This window comes from Vigna unguiculata, chromosome 2 (genome assembly GCF_037176805.1).
Source record: "Vigna unguiculata cultivar grain cowpea cultivar isolate G323 ecotype 2 chromosome 2, ASM3717680v1, whole genome shotgun sequence".
NCBI lineage: Eukaryota > Viridiplantae > Streptophyta > Magnoliopsida > Fabales > Fabaceae > Vigna > Vigna unguiculata.
In genome coordinates, this window is record NC_140793.1 from 20,084,750 (window position 1) to 20,100,923 (window position 16,174).

General features: G+C 31.6%; 1 protein-coding gene across 1 annotated transcript; it reads right to left on the bottom strand.

The window, feature by feature from the left end:
- Window positions 1-13,235: 13,235 nt before the first annotated feature.
- Window positions 13,236-14,949, bottom strand: LOC114166505 (Copper transport protein family). Its single transcript, XM_028051250.2, has 3 exons — window positions 14,743-14,949; window positions 14,571-14,652; window positions 13,236-13,659 (listed from the first exon to the last, which is right to left on the bottom strand). Exons 1-3 carry the CDS (start codon window positions 14,752-14,754, stop codon window positions 13,496-13,498), a joined length of 258 nt encoding a protein of 85 aa, XP_027907051.1. The 5' UTR covers window positions 14,755-14,949; the 3' UTR covers window positions 13,236-13,495.
- Between the last annotated feature and the right edge of the window lie 1,225 nt (window positions 14,950-16,174).

Below are 16,174 nucleotides of genomic sequence, written 5' to 3' on the forward strand. Positions count from 1 at the left end.
TTTGATGAACTTATCATGATTCCCACAATTCAAACTTAAAGTCGAGACAAAAGAAAATGGATTAGTGTTAGAAAAGATCAACTATCATCCAAAAAGCAACCCTAATATTTTGGTTCACACCCCAAAGCAAGTAAGGTAAGGCTAGCACTCAAAATCCCCCAAAGGAGTGAAGAACACTTTAAAATTTTCAAAAACCTTTCAAGGGTAATGCAAATGGGTAAGAAATGTTTTGGCGACACACTCAAGAGACCAAAGGAAAGAAAAATTCAAGGACAAAAAAAATATTACCTAAAGACAAGCAAAAAAAGCTTAAAAGCAAGAAGGGTAAAACTCTAAAGAAAGAAAATCATGTGACAAAACTTGCAAACAAGACTTACACAAGAAAAGCACACAAGGAGACTCTATGGAAAGATACTAGAACATGCTATTCCACGAATCAAATCATTCATACACAAGGAAGACAAGAACCAACTTAAAGTATAGATCTAATTTGCCAATATCACCCAACACTCAAAATATGTAAGCTATGAGCTTAACACATAACAAATTTTCAAATTTTTGTTTACCAAAGAGCAAGAATGCTCTACGTTTTAGACCAAAAATGCTTGAAATTTTTTTCTCTTTTCAAATCTAGCTCATCAAAGATTATAAGAAGGTGTCTTGGTTACTTAGTTCCTTGATTTTATGCTACAAATCAATTCCAAGGTACATACATTAAAGAAGACATGGATATCTTACAATATTTGAATATTTGAGTGACAAGAACAAGAAAACTCCAAATGAACATATGACAAAAGACTCAAAATCAAAGCTAAGCACATTTAAAGACACTTTCAACATCTGAGGAACAATTTTGGCATGGTAACATTTAGCTCTCGATTTTGGACCAAAATGGTAACAAACAACATGCTCACAACTTCACAAGGCAACCAAAATCATGAGGATGAGACTTAGATACTTAAACCTCCAAGTGAAGTGGGAAAATGGGCACACCAACTTGAAATCTCCAAAAAAGCACAAGAACATCAATGTTAGCACAAGAACATCAATGTTAGCACAAGAAAACACCATATTTTAGACAACTTAGGCTCTAGATACCAAATGATGTAGCTTCATTTTAGTTTTATGAAATATGGTGTTTGATATTATAAAGAAAACATAGAGAAAATCTCCACTAGATATTAAGATAGCCTATCTATCTAGATGTAAATGTTCACTTCTAGAGGTTCTAAAGAAGGAGAGTGAAGGCTTGGTCAAAGAAACAACATAAAATGGATAACATAACACATAAACTGAATGGAAATGAGATAAACAAAGAAGAAAGTGAAAGCAAGAGAAGATGAAAATGGAGCAAGAGGAAGCACACCACTCTTAGGTGAGGATACAAAGGCCAATCTTTCCTAGAGATGAGTGATTGATGCCGCCACTTGATTGCTCAAGATAAGGCTAAGAAGAGTCTCCACTCCTTAGAGGGGAGCTCATGGAAATAGGTTGAAACAATATAAAAGCTTTACTCAAATTAATCAACCCTTGTACTTGTTTAGGAGAGTTCTAGGGACCTCTAAGCAAAAACTAAAAGATAAAAAAGGTATTTAAACAATTACAAAGTCGTAGCTTCTAGAAGCTAGGTTAAACTTAATGCATAAGATGACAAAAATGGAGTAGACAAGGTGGACTCCATGTGTGAATTTCGTCGAATCACATGGAGGACCACATGGTACATGTGCTTTTTACTTTATTATTTATGCTTTTCTTTCTCTTCCACATCATGCTTGTTATATGCTTTATGCTTTCCATGTAGACATGCCTTAATATACTTAAATTAGTGTTCACCCTCTCCTAATTACCATAAGCAAACCTACAAAACAAATCAACAAGGATTAGCATGTCAACTTAGGTTAAGTCAACCCTAGTCAAAGATCAACAAATCAACCAAAGTTAAGTCAAGCAAGTCAACTTAGGGAAAATCAAATATAATAAAAGCTAAGAGAATGGAAGGGATTAGATAACTCTGTTTCTAAACTTATGGGTACTTGGGCCACCATCCTTGGTACGGGTTAAGCCTACATCAAAATGTATAAATTATAATTATATTTGTTGGCACAAGCAAGCTTGAAGCAAAGAATTGATAAAGCCATGTACTTGAAGATCACATGTGTTTGATGAAGATTGATGAAGATCCACTTGAAGATTAAGTTTTTAGTGTGTTAAATATGGAAATAATATGTTAAATGTAATGTTTTGATGTTATATCATGTTGGTAGGCTATGATGTCTTGTTAGTCTTGGTGTGTCTCTTTTAATCTATTAAAATGTGTTTTAACAGGTTAAAAGGCTTGAAGTATATAGTTTCTGGTATGAATGTATTCAATTAGTTGAATAATTTTTCAATCGACTGATATTAATTAAACCAGACTATATATGTTGTGTTTTTGAGAGCAGAGCTAAGTTTCTGAGTTTTTGAGCACGAAATCTTGTCATTCTTCTAAGAAAAACTCTCTCTCTTTGTAATACCCAGTCGCAATGTGAAGTTTGAAGATCTTGGTTGATCTTGGAGGCATTTTGGCTTGTGAGTAGCTTGAAGAACACATGTATGGTTGGCTAGGGAGAGCCATCATCAGGTTTGGATGTTCTTGTGCCTCTGGTTTTTTTGCCTGATGTGATTTCAGGTTTGTAAGTATGATTCTTGCAGGGTAGTTGTCTAGATTTTTGTGTGATTCAAAAATCTTGTGAGGTTCTTTATTCAAAAGTCTAATCTTGGTATTTGATTTGTAAAACTTTTGAATATAGTGGAAACCAGGCTTAGGTTGTCCTGGTAAATTGGATGTAGCTATGTGATTGAGTGAACCAGTATAAAAACAACTGTGTAATTCTCTTTCCCTCATCTCACTCACTTTGAATCACTTTAAAACTCAAGAAAATCAAGTAATCCACTCTTTGTTGTGTTTTAATACGTTCTTGTGTAATCTGAGGTTGTATAATAGTTAGAAATATTGATTGGAGCAAGTCTTGTATGTAAAAGATTGTTGTTTTATTTTTTGACCAATTGAAAGTGTACTGGTATGCAACTTTTCCATTCTAACTTTTCAGTCTATTTGATTCAATTGAAAAGAGTTTTATCCTTTCAAAAAAGTTTTAAATAGTCAATTCAAACCCCCCCCCCCTTTCTTGGCTAAAATCACCATTTCAAACCTACAATGCTGGATTTAAGATTTGGGTTTAAGATATGGATTTATATACCTGGAATTAAGGATGACATATATTAATTGATTTCATTGACTATCTCAATTCTGCTTGTCAATATTGCTATACACTTAAAAAAGGACTCATATGTGTAGTTCTGTATTAAATTTGGATAGGTGGTTGACACAATGGCTTGTATAGGATCATTGAACTCTAAAATTGGAATTTTTTTCCGTATTTCAACTTCTACTAAGTTGTTGTTAGGTTCTAGTAACTTACCATCATCAATTTTAAGTATCCAATTTAATAATTCTTGAATCTTGGATGCAATACTGGTTTGTAGTACTTCTTTTAGCAAACACATATTTTTGGTCAATGTTAACACTTGAAAGTGGTCCTATAGATAAGAGACAATAATTGTGGCATGGACAATATCATATATGGTCCCTCCAAGTATAATAGGTAGAATTTGCCTAAAGTCACCTCCGAATACTATGACTTTTCCTCCAAAACCTAAATTTGGTTTTGTCATACAGTTCATTATGTCTTTCAGAGTTCTATTTAAAGCTTTAAAACAAAATTTGTGTGTCATTGGAGCTTCATCCCAAATAATAAGCTCGACTTTCTTTAACAACTCTGACGCTTTAAATCCTTGTTCAATGTTACAAACCGATTTTTCTAGTGTTGGAGTTGGTATTTTGAATTTAGAATGTGATGTTCTTCCCCCTAATAATAATAATAGAGAAAGTAATTCCACTTGAAGCTACCTTGAATACAATTTTACCTTTAGATCGTAATGTCGATAACAGGGTTTTCCACATGAACATTTTTCCTATTCCTCCATAGCCATACAGAAAGAACTCACCTCCTTGTTTATTAATGACTACCTGGTTGATCTTTTAAAAAAAAGATTATGTTCACCTATAATAGAATTGTTATTGAAACTTCTTAAATAGTGTAATTTTTGTTTAAATTCCAATAGTAAGAAGGGATAATAACTTAACTTGTCATGAATTTGAAGTTTGATTGAAATAAATCTTGATGGTCAGCAATGTTAGTATTCAATTATGCATATATGAATCTATTTCTACAATTTTATGTAAAAAAGTCGTTTTGGTATGGCATTGTTGGATAGAATTTTAAATTGCTTTTGTTAGATTGCAACAATTTTTCTATCTTTAGTAAAGTTAGATTTTGTAGGACTTCTGTACTAATATTTAGTTCTTATAAAAAAAACAATTTAGGATAATAGTCTGTTAGTGCTTCAAGACATAAATGATGTGCTCATGTTATGGATAAAGTTATAACTATTATTGAATGGAGATTACCTAGAAATCCTATTGTATTTCTCTCTCGGTATAGAATTCCATCTGCCAGACACCCCTAAGTTTTGTCCAAAGTTCTTCCGGTTGATTAACACTATTAGATAACATAATGGTAACAAATAGTTTTCTTAGATAATGTCCAGAATTCCAATCTTTGGCTTCTTTTATAACTTCCACATATTTTGCATCTACTAAGATACCTAAAGCTAAGCAAGCTTCTCTAAATGTATAATATACTACATTGTTAAGTGTTCTGATATCTATGTAAGACGTTAGGCCTTTTATGATACTTAGCATTCATCTTAGATAAAATACTTCACCAGTACTTGGAGGCACCCAAATAAATCAACATATGTTAATTGTCTTGCTTCTTGGTATTTTTTATTACATTCCATCCAACATGTAAACATTGATTCTAAAATTGTTGGCTTTGCCATGATATCATCAATTTGGTTGTCATCCTTAAAGTAGATTGTTTGTTCTCCTAGAACATGGAAACATAGTCTTTCTACTATTGGATTTATTCTATGAATATGAAACAAAAGTATTCTCTAGCATGGTTCACATGGAGATACGTATCTGCAATCAAGATATTGTTTGATTTCATCTATTGTTATTCTTTCATAACCCTTGTTGATGTATTTGAATAAGTACTTGATTGAAGTACTATGATTACACCATTCAACATTTATATGTGTTTGGTACTTCAACAACAATTATAGGTTGTAAGGAATCACAAAACGATTATCTAAGGAAACACCATTCTTAGTTATAGTTGATAATTGCTCCTTCTACATAACAACAATAATTTACTTCTGATATGGTAATGGTGCCTTGAATTTTTTTTTGGATATAACTGTGAGCATTTTCCATTTTTCATGCAAGGTAGTGATTTGTTTGTTGTTCCACATGGACCGTGAATCATGTTATCTTGAACACATTGATGTTATTCTCGATTATTTATTGAACAAACGATTTCAATAGACATTACCCTATCAATTTCCTTTGTAGTTTTTCTAGTGGGATGCGAAAAGATCAACAAGTGTGCATGAGGTAGATCACGCTTATAGTATACATGACTGCAAATGAAACAGAAAACCTTTATTTTCATAGAAAAAATTATTGAAGAATTATGATTTTAAAGGTACAACTTACATGTAATAGTTTTCCCCAATAAATGATCCCTAGTTAAGTCTGTTAGAAGTTATTCAAAATTTATTTTGAAGACCCTTGAAACTATAGCTGGTTGGTTTGTTGGTGATAACTTTAGTTGGCCAGTAATTATTTCTTGCCATTTAGGATTGCATGTGAAAGTTATAAAAAGATCTGGGAATCCTATATAACTACAAATTGTCATTCCATCAAAATATAGTTGGTCCATGAATCTTCTGTTACCGATAAAAGATGAAGGAAGAACCCCTTTTTCCTTTATGTGAGCCTTGAGTTTGTGTGTTGTATGCTTCATAGAGGTTATTATATTTGTCAACTTTTAACTTTTAATGATTATATTTAATGAATGATAATCTTTTAGACTTCATCATTGTATATCCATCAACAATGAATTGTTGAAACAATTGTCTAGATCTAAGCAAAGTTAAGGCTTTTGAGTGTCTTATTTCTAATTTGAAACAGATTCATTCCCTAATTGTTAGTCGGATCCTTTTCTTGTTGTTGAATCCTGAATTATCATAATGATTAACATCATGTCTATAACCATCCTCCCCATATGGAAAGAGTAAAGGATATTGAAATCTTAAATAATTGGTGTGCAATTCATTTATTCTTTGTATTTTGCCAGATCGGTTTTCCATTAAGATGCCTCTAGGTGAAACAGTGTCTACTTCATCGACTATGAGAGCTGCTACTTCTGAAACATTGGGGCCATTATATACCTTTGCATCTTTAGTCATGTCTACAATAAATCTCAGTTTCAAGTCATAAAATGCTAGTGTTGGTATCTATCCATTGCCATTCTAAATGATTTGGCATGAACATTAAAGTCATCTAGCATTTTTGTTATTTTGTGACAATTTCTAAATCAATATTTTCTTGATTTCTGAAAAGTGTAAACAATTCAATGAGTACTTACTGTGTTGGATTTACAACAGTAGAAGAAAAATAGTGATGTACCTTAAAGATTGCATCATATTTTGAATTTTATTTTCAGTGTCGTAAATATAAAGTTGGGAAAACTTTGGAAGCCCTCATGGTAGTGGTAAAAGCCTCCCTATTCTATGACAAGATTGACTTTGGATTCGTAAATTAGGGGGTCCTTTTCCATTGTTAAAAGTTGTATCAACTTTTGCTTCGGGTGACGTAAATGCAAACATCATATTATATATTCTAATATGATTTTCATAGTTATTGCTCTCCTTCGATTCGTTATCAAATAAAAGAATTTGTAAAACAATTGGTGGTTCTGACTAGGCACACACTTCTTGACATAATGATTGCAGTCTGCTTCCATCGTTGGACAAAAGTATCTAGCTCACATGATTCGAGTGGCCATGCTCCGAGATCTATAATGGTTCTCACATATCCCTTCATGTATTTCCTTATAACATATTTCGCTTGTTTCTTTGTGACACATTTCATAATGCATGGTTGAAGCCCCTCTTGTATAGTTTTTCACCTACTAGGGTATATCATGTTGCCTTTCTTACCCATCTGTTGTCTTTTGAGTTTGGTATATTTTTAGTTTCAAGGTAACAGATGTACGGGTCCATCCATGTTTCTTTGTCGCTATCAATGTTCATGCATGTGTTAGTTTTATCAGTGGAAAGGGTCGACAAGGTTTGCTAGAGTAAGGATCTATATTTCCCCTTCTTTTTGGTACTAGCCAGCTTTGATAGTACATCGGCTTTAATGTCCCCTCTTGGCACATGATCTACTTTTATTTCATCAAAATCATCCACTATGTTACGAACCAAACGATAATATTGAAGCAAAAAGAGGTCTTTGACTTGGTACTCGTTGTTTAAATGGCCTACAGTAAGTCTGGAATCCATTTGACACATCACTCTTTACACTCCCACTTCTTTGGCTAATGTTAACTCGGTAATGATGGCTTCATACTTTGCTTGATTACTTGATGTTTTGAACCCAAAGTGTAGGGAGTTTTCTATCAACACACATGATTAGGTCCTTCTAATACCATTAAGCCCCTGCTTCTTTTGGGTTTGATGACCCATCAACATATAGTGTCCACCACTCTTTTTATGGCATATGTTGTCCCTGTAATTTGCTTGCAACATCTGCCAGACACTGGGCTTTTATCGGTCCTTTGGGTTCATACTGAATATTAAACTCGAATAGTTCTACGAACCACGATGACATCCTTCCTATCAAGTCAGGTTTCTATAATATCTTCTGGGTGGGGTAATCTGTTTTAACGATGACATGATGATTCTAGAAGTATGGTCTCAATCTTCTGACTGTGGTGACAAGAGAAAAGGCCACTTTCTCGACCATTTGATACTGTGTTTCTGGGTCCTGTAGGGTTTTGCTAACGAAATACATTGGTTGTTACTTCCCCTCCTTGTGTTGGACGAGGGTCACGCTTACTGCGTCCTCGATTGCAGCGATGTATACAACTAGGGTCAAAGTGGTATTTGACTTGCACAATACGGGAAGGGATGTAAGTATCTGTTTCAACTTATCGAATCTTTCTTGACATTTCGTTCCCCAGATAAAGACAATTGACTTCTTTAGGAGCTTGATCATTGGTTGTGTTTTGTTTGCTAAACGTGGTAATAACCATGATATTATCTTAAGTCGACCTATGAGGTGTTGTACCTCTTTAATGTTGTCGGGGCTTCTCATTCCGATGATTACTTGACATTTTTTCAGGATTTGCTTCGATTCCCTTTTGGGTTAGCATAAATCCTAGAAATTTACCATCTTCCACCCCGAAGACACATTTATCCGGGTGAAGGCGCAAATTGTAAGCTCTTAAGGTCGCAGACACCTCGGCCAAATCTTGGGAATGTTGTGTTAAGGTGGGGGACATGACTACAATATCATCCACATACACTTTTACGCTCCTACCAATAAGGTGTTTGAAGACCTTATCCATTAGTCGTTGATTACTAGCCCTGACATTCTTAAGGCCAAAGGCCATGACCTTGTAATAATAGTTAGTTTCCTCCGTGATAAAAGTTATTTTAAGCATGTTTGACTCTGCCATTAGGATCTGATTGTATCCGAAATAGGAATCTAAGAAACTCAAGATTTTGTAGTTGGCAGCTTTGTCAAAAAGTTTGTCTATATGGGATAGAGGGTAGGCGTCTGATGAGTTTATATTTTTGCCCTGATTTAATGTTTAATTTTGGGGATTTAATTGAATTTTTGTTCTAAAAATTGATTTAATTGAGATTTTTTTATAATTGGGTTTATTGTGCATGAGATACAAAAACATGTTAAAAATTGATTAAAGTTTTATGACACCTTAAAGATAAATCAAAGAATACAAAATTATCAAAGTCACAAAAATACAAGTCAAGCATTGCATGAAGAATGCAAGAAAAGATTGAAAAAGTGAAGAAGTTTGGCTAAGCCAAGAAGAGGGAACGAGCAATAAAAATTGGACCTTGCGGGTTTCTCTATGTTTTTCCAGAAAAAAGGCTTTGATAATTCATAAATATTCATGATAAAAGATAATTTGGGAAAAATATATTTTTAGATATTTTATTTGATGTTTTTAAATAATCTTATTTAATTATATCATAAAATATCAAAAGATAATAACTACTAAATCTTTTTAAATATGCAAGATCTTCTTAAATCTTTTAAGATCTCTATAACAAACAAATATATCTTGAAGATATTGGATTATTTAGAAGATAATTGGAGGAGGTTACAAATGATTGATTTGGGAAAAGTAATGCAAATATTAGTTGGTGATAATTTATCAAATATCTTTAAATAATTTATTTATTTAATTATATGAGATACTAATATTATCAACCAACTATATTTGTCAAATAGTCTATATCTCTCCAAATATTTTTAAATATTCATAATCACTATAAAGATAAATGATATTTATCTTTATCTTTATTTTAGAAGATATTTGAGAGATTTTAGTAACATAAAAGCCTAGTCCAAGTCCTATATAAAGAGACTAAGGGGAGATAGAAAGAGGAAGCTCGACATTTCAGAGTTTAGGAACCCTTTAGGGGGCCTAATTTCATCCTCCATCTCTACTATCTCTTCTTCTATTTTTATTTTATTTTGCATTCCATGGAGGGTTAAGCTTCAAGGGTTAGTTTCACTGTAATTTCTTAACTGGATTATGAGGTTAGATGAATAAATTTGTTTATTCTTTTGATTCTTGTTGTTTCATCTATGTCTTTTGGTTCTTAATATAGTAAAAGTACTGATTTTTACATTGTAACAAGTTGACACAGTGTTAAGTCTATATAACATAACAATCATATGAGTCCAATGATTTTTAAATTTTAATTGATAAGTTACTTTAATTAAATTTAGAGATTTTCATATGATTGAATGGGGGTTTTTACTAATAATTGAGAAATTACTTTGATTAAAATTGAAAACCTTGATTAAAATTAATCAAGTTACTTTGGATAATTAGCTTTTTACTATATATAAGTTCTAAAAGAACATACATGATTATGATTAGTAATATTTAATTGAGAAGTTACTTTGGTTAAATTTACTATGATTAATCTATAAAGTTCGTGCTTTTGATTGAGAAGTTACTTTGATTAATAGTGAGGACACCAATAAATTAATTGAGAAGTTACATTGATTAATTTGAAATCTTAAACAAAAAATCAATAACAATAACCTTTAGGAAACCAATGATGAATCCTATTTTGAAACAGCAGTGGAATCAACCTATTTTCTTACTATTGTTTTTATCTCTTTTCAATTCTATTTCTTTCTTTCATTTACCTTAATCCTCTTATAATTTGACTAACTCTTTTGTATAGTCTTTATAAGAACTAATTTGTTAAAAAGCAATTTTGTGTTCATTGGGAGACGACTTTTAGTTACTTTACCATTTCTATTTTGTTTACTATTTTCTAAATAATACTGAAGTTGTTATAAATAAGTAGTATTAATTTGATTGTGTCAACGATAATGTTATCAGCGTCCTTAGGGCACATTTTGTTTAAATCATTGTAATCCACACATATTTGCCATTTTTTGTTGAATTTTTCCACAAGTATGACATTGGCGAGCCAGGTTGTGTAATGGGCTTCTTCGACGAACCCGACATCTAAGAGTTTGGCGGCTTCAACCTTAGTTGCATGTCGTATTTCTGCTCTTAATTTCCTCTTCTTTAGTGACACGGGGTGGGCCTCATGGAAGATGATGAAGCAATCTTTGGGTCCCTGGGAGGTCCATGATTGTCCAGGAAAACATGTATGCCTTCTACATCAAGGCTCAGCCCATTTTTTCTTCATCCTCTTCGACCATCGTGGATTCTACCATCAAACTTCTTCCTTCTGGGAGAGTAAATTCTTTCATTTCTCCCACTGGTTATATTCGTTCGTCACCCAAGTCTTCACCTATCATGGTGGTTATGCTACCAGGTGTATGTTCCACATTATTGATTTTTAAGACAAGGCTCGAGAGCCATAAAGGTGCTATGTAACATTCACTTGCCACCTTTTGATCCTATGCATGGTGACTATGTCTTCGAATGCTGATGGGAACTTCATTACGAGGTGAAGGGTAGACACCATGGCTCCCAATGTATTTAAGGAAGGTCTTCCCAATAAGATTTTGTAAGATGTGTTGGCTTCAATGACAAGGTACCAAATAGGTAACGTCTTTGTTTGGTTACCCATTCTATTTATTAATGGGTGCAAATTCATTAAGATACAAATTCATCACCATTATATTTATTAAATTCATTTTATAAGATACAAATAATAACATGGAACAATTTGGTAGATTTAAATGATGTAATTTGCTATGATTTTGCTACGAATTAGCTAGGGATAAGTTGTTACAATTTGTTATGGATTAACTAGGGATTAGTTAGATATAAAATCTACTACGGATTAGTTAGGGATAAAATTTGCTATGGAACAACTAGGGATAAAATTTGGTACGGATCAGCTAGGAATTAGTTAGGGATAAAATTTGCTACGAATTAGCTAGGGATAAAATCTGTTATGGATCATTTAGGGATAAAATTTTGCTACGAATCAACTTGGGATTACCTATGAATAAAATTTGCTATGAATCAGCTAATGATTAGGTAAGGATAAAATTTGTTAGGGATTAATTAAGGATAAAATGTGTTACGGGTTAGCAAGAGATTTGCTTTGGATATTAACATGTTTTCTTTTAATTCATTATCGAGGCTCTAAATAGTGATTTGCTATGAAAATTGTGAGCAATAGTGAGGGAATAATTCCCTCGCTATTAGACATGTCAAAGTGAGCCAATTGGCTCACACGGGTTGGCTCACCACGAGCCGGGTTGAAAATGAGTGAACCAAACCCGGCTCACTTTCTGGTGAGCTAGAAATTTTGTAACCCGGCTCAACCCACCACGGGTTGGTGGGTTAAGTAGGTTGGCTTACCAACTCACCTAAATTTTTTTTTGTATTCAAATATTTAAATAAATTTTTAAGTAACCCATGAGATGACAATCATAGTAAAATCAAGAATCAATGTTTTGATCATGCTCACCACCAATATATGAAGAATTATTTCCAAGAAATTATCCATTAGTCTAAGAAAGCATGGCTAATATTACAAATTTTCTTTCATGCTATTCAACAAAATATAAATAAAAAACTATACATTTTTTTTCATGCTAATTTAGAAAAAATTGTTTATAAGACGGTTGGTTACTTGAGTAATTTACTATAAATATTATAGTTAAAGATTAAAGTATCAACATATATATAACTTGACAATCAAATTAATTAAACATTCAAACTATTCAAATATAATTAAGCAACATTCTAGCATTTAAAAATATGAAATTGTGAACAAATATAATAGGAGTAGTAAATAATTTTTAAAAAAAAAATTTAAAAATTAAAAGAAAATTAAAAAAAATTAAAAAAAAATTGTAAAAAAATGTTGGTGGATTAAGTGGGCCAACCCACCTTCAACCTGGCTCGAACCCGTTTAACCCGTGGGTTAAGTGAGCCGGGTTGAGTTCAACCCACTTTTGAAAAAATTGAATTTTTCTCAACCCAACCCGGCTCGAATCTGTGGTGAGCTGGGTTGACTCACATGTTAAAACCCATTTTGACATCTCTACTCGCTATTTAGGTACCTATGATTTGTTTACGAAATAATCTATAACTAATCCCTCGCAAAATGATTTTGCGAGGGATTAACTAGGAATTATTTCATCGCAAATTTGTTATTTTCTTTTGTAGTGACATAAATAAATATTTTCTATTTTTATATTATCTCATGATAGACAACTCTTTAAAATTGATTCCTTAATTTCAAAGAATTTGAAAAAAAAAAGGTTATTTGACATCGGTTATCACCATTTGACAATCCTTCATAGGGATAAAATTATCTAAACAAAAGTGAATTTTTGTAATTTTAAAGGAAATGAAAAAGAGAAAGAAAGGCATTGTAATTAATGTGAAATGAGAGTAAAAAACATTGGTGTCAAAATATCATTATTTCTTTTAAAATAAATGAAACTAAATAAAATTATTTTCAATTTTAATGTTTACAATAATTACTCAGATTAGTTATCTGGTCTCTCCACCATGTCAATATATAGTATCACATAAATAGTGCAATAAACACCTTCTTATTACCACTTATTGTAAAAAAAAAAAAAAAAAATCCAAGAATTATACATGCAAATGCTTTTTCTTTTTTTAATTATCCTATTTTAGCTCCTTCAAATTCAACAACTTCAATTTTGAAGTACAGTTTGAGAAGCAACCACATTTGCAAGTAATTAACCTATTATATACACTGTCTCATGCATGGCATGGTTGTTATTATTCTCTCTTCTATCTGCTTTCTATTCTCCTTCGTTTTCAACTTCAGCTTCCATTTCTTGAACTTCAAGGATCTCAACTCTTCTGTTCATCTTCTTCTTTATCTTTATTGCAACATCAGCAGGTTCAAATCTGCCAAACACACATACCCTACGCTGCTGCTTCTCTATCAAATGGTTCTCTATTACTTCAATATCAAATAACAAAGTGGATGTTAAAAAATTTCATCTTTTCTTTAGTAATAGCAAGACTTTAATATATGTGCATTACCAATCTAAAAATATCATGGATTTTAATTTGAAATTAATTGTTGTAAAGAAAAAAAAAAGTGGTGATACTTCAAGTTTGGTATAAATAACTTTAAAAGAAAATCCTCGATTCTTTCAATTTTCAAAATTATATTTTCAATCCCTTATAAGAAATTAACAAAGAGTTAGTAAATTATGAAAAGTGGTAACTCTTAAGTATGGATAATAATTGGTTTTGGAGTTTGTTAATATATATTTAATCTCGTTATATTTTGAAAAATGTTGATATTGTAAATATAATTGATGGGCTACTGTTTGTTGGGTTAAATATGTTTTTGTCCTTCAACTTTTAATGAAAATTGAAATTAGTCCTTCTTGAAAACTTGAATTAATTTAGTCCCTCGTCGTTTTTTAAGTTTATTTGACGTTTCAAACGTGTTTCTCAGGTAACATTAATGCGAAAATGTGTCATACGGTGTAAACAAACTAAAATATTATACTGAAATGTGTTTGAAATATCAAATAAATTTAATAAATTTTTGTTAAAATGACTAAATCGACGCATTTACATAGTTGAGGGACTAAATTGGTTCAAAGTTTCCAAGAGAGACTAATTGCAATTTTTACTAAAAGTTGAAGAACCAAAACCATATTTAATCCTTGTTTATTTTATCTTCTAAAATGAATCTTCTAAATTTAATTTAAAAGATAGAAAAAAATACTTTAAAGATTAAAAATATTGAAGCCTTGAAGTATAAAAGTCACCACACATGCTGAATGAATATATATTATTTAGTGATAATAATAAAAAAATGATAATTAATTTACAGCATTCATTTAAGTCATTTACCTTTCATCCGTAGAATGATTCTCCTTAATTTTCTGCAACAAGAATTGCAGTCGACGTTGATTCTCATGATCATGCAACAATACTGCATTTGTATAAACAACATTAAAAAACCAAGAAGACCACTTGACCTAAAAAATGAATAATTTTTTTGTGGGGTAAAACAAAAACTTGCCTTTTCCGACATGGGGTGGGAATTGATGGAACCCACGATTGATTTTTACTTAGGATGAGCCAAAAGGCAAATGAAAAAGAAGTTTGTAGAGTGCAAAAGAATATGAAACATGAAATTATGAATATGATGGTGATCTTGGATCAACTTATATTCATATTCATATTCATTTTTGTGTATTTTTGTGATGGAATCTGATTCCACATGGAGTTGGACTAAGCTATATAAGGTAGTTGTTTGTGTTATAAGACCTTTTATCCTTCACTTTGCCTTTACACTTAATTCATTTGAAAACAACATGGCAAGGGGAAGCATCTCTTCATGCACATGCTTTGCATACCCTTTTGAACAATGCTAATAAAATCTCCAAAGAATCTCTTTATTTGTTTCCTAAGTTATTTGATAAACACCATTAAAGCAACACCTCACATATAAACAAACTATACTTTTGTTGCCTTTTTTGTAGAAAGTTGTGACCTTTACCCAATCGCAAGGTGCTATTTATGACTTACACAAGTTATATATTTAAATGTACAAATAATATTGTTGACTTGTTTCAATATGTAAATTTAATGTGAGAGATTATATTATAAAAATCATCCAAATATAGAAACTATACAAACTATTAAATCTGGAAGTGCTTATATTTTTTTAAATTATCAAATGGTTTATGTTTTGATGTTAAGTCTATTGGGATAACACTCTTAGAATTATTTAGTGCATCTAAAGTATTATATGTAACTCAATCATCTTCTGATTTGGTTCTTAAAAGTGTTTCATATGGAAGAAAATGTCTAAGATGATTGGAAAAGGAAAATCTATTTAAATTATCATATTTGGGAAGGAAAACTCTTTTAGTCATCAAGTGGAGATTTGCTTTGATACCTTAATAGTCTTACATTAATTAGGAGTCAAGATCAAAAGTAATTTAAAAATTTGAGGTCGGAACATTAGCAATATTTGTGCGAAAGAAAACTTCCTTAATCCTTGAATTAGAGTTTCTTTCGATACACTCAATAATCTCACATTGTTTAAGAGTCGAACTCAAACATAATTTTTAAATACATTTTCCTCCTCCAACCTTTTTCCGTAACTTTTAATAAAAGAAAACTCTAACAAGATTTTCAAACTCCAAATGAGACAATATCTAATAATACTAAATCATCATCATTATGTTTTTTTAATCCACTGAAATTTCTTTTCATACCAAAATCTTAACCACACTGTGAACACCAACAATACATTGATTCTAACCAAATCGATTCAAGAAATTAGTAATATATGCTAATATTGTATAAAGGCACATGCACATGAACAAGGTACGCAAAAAGGATGATTATTCTAAAAGAAAAAAAACGATTTAAGCTTTATGTGACCTAATTTCAACCCACAAGACAGAAAAAAGTATTAGAATAAAAAGTTGAATGAGGTCCTA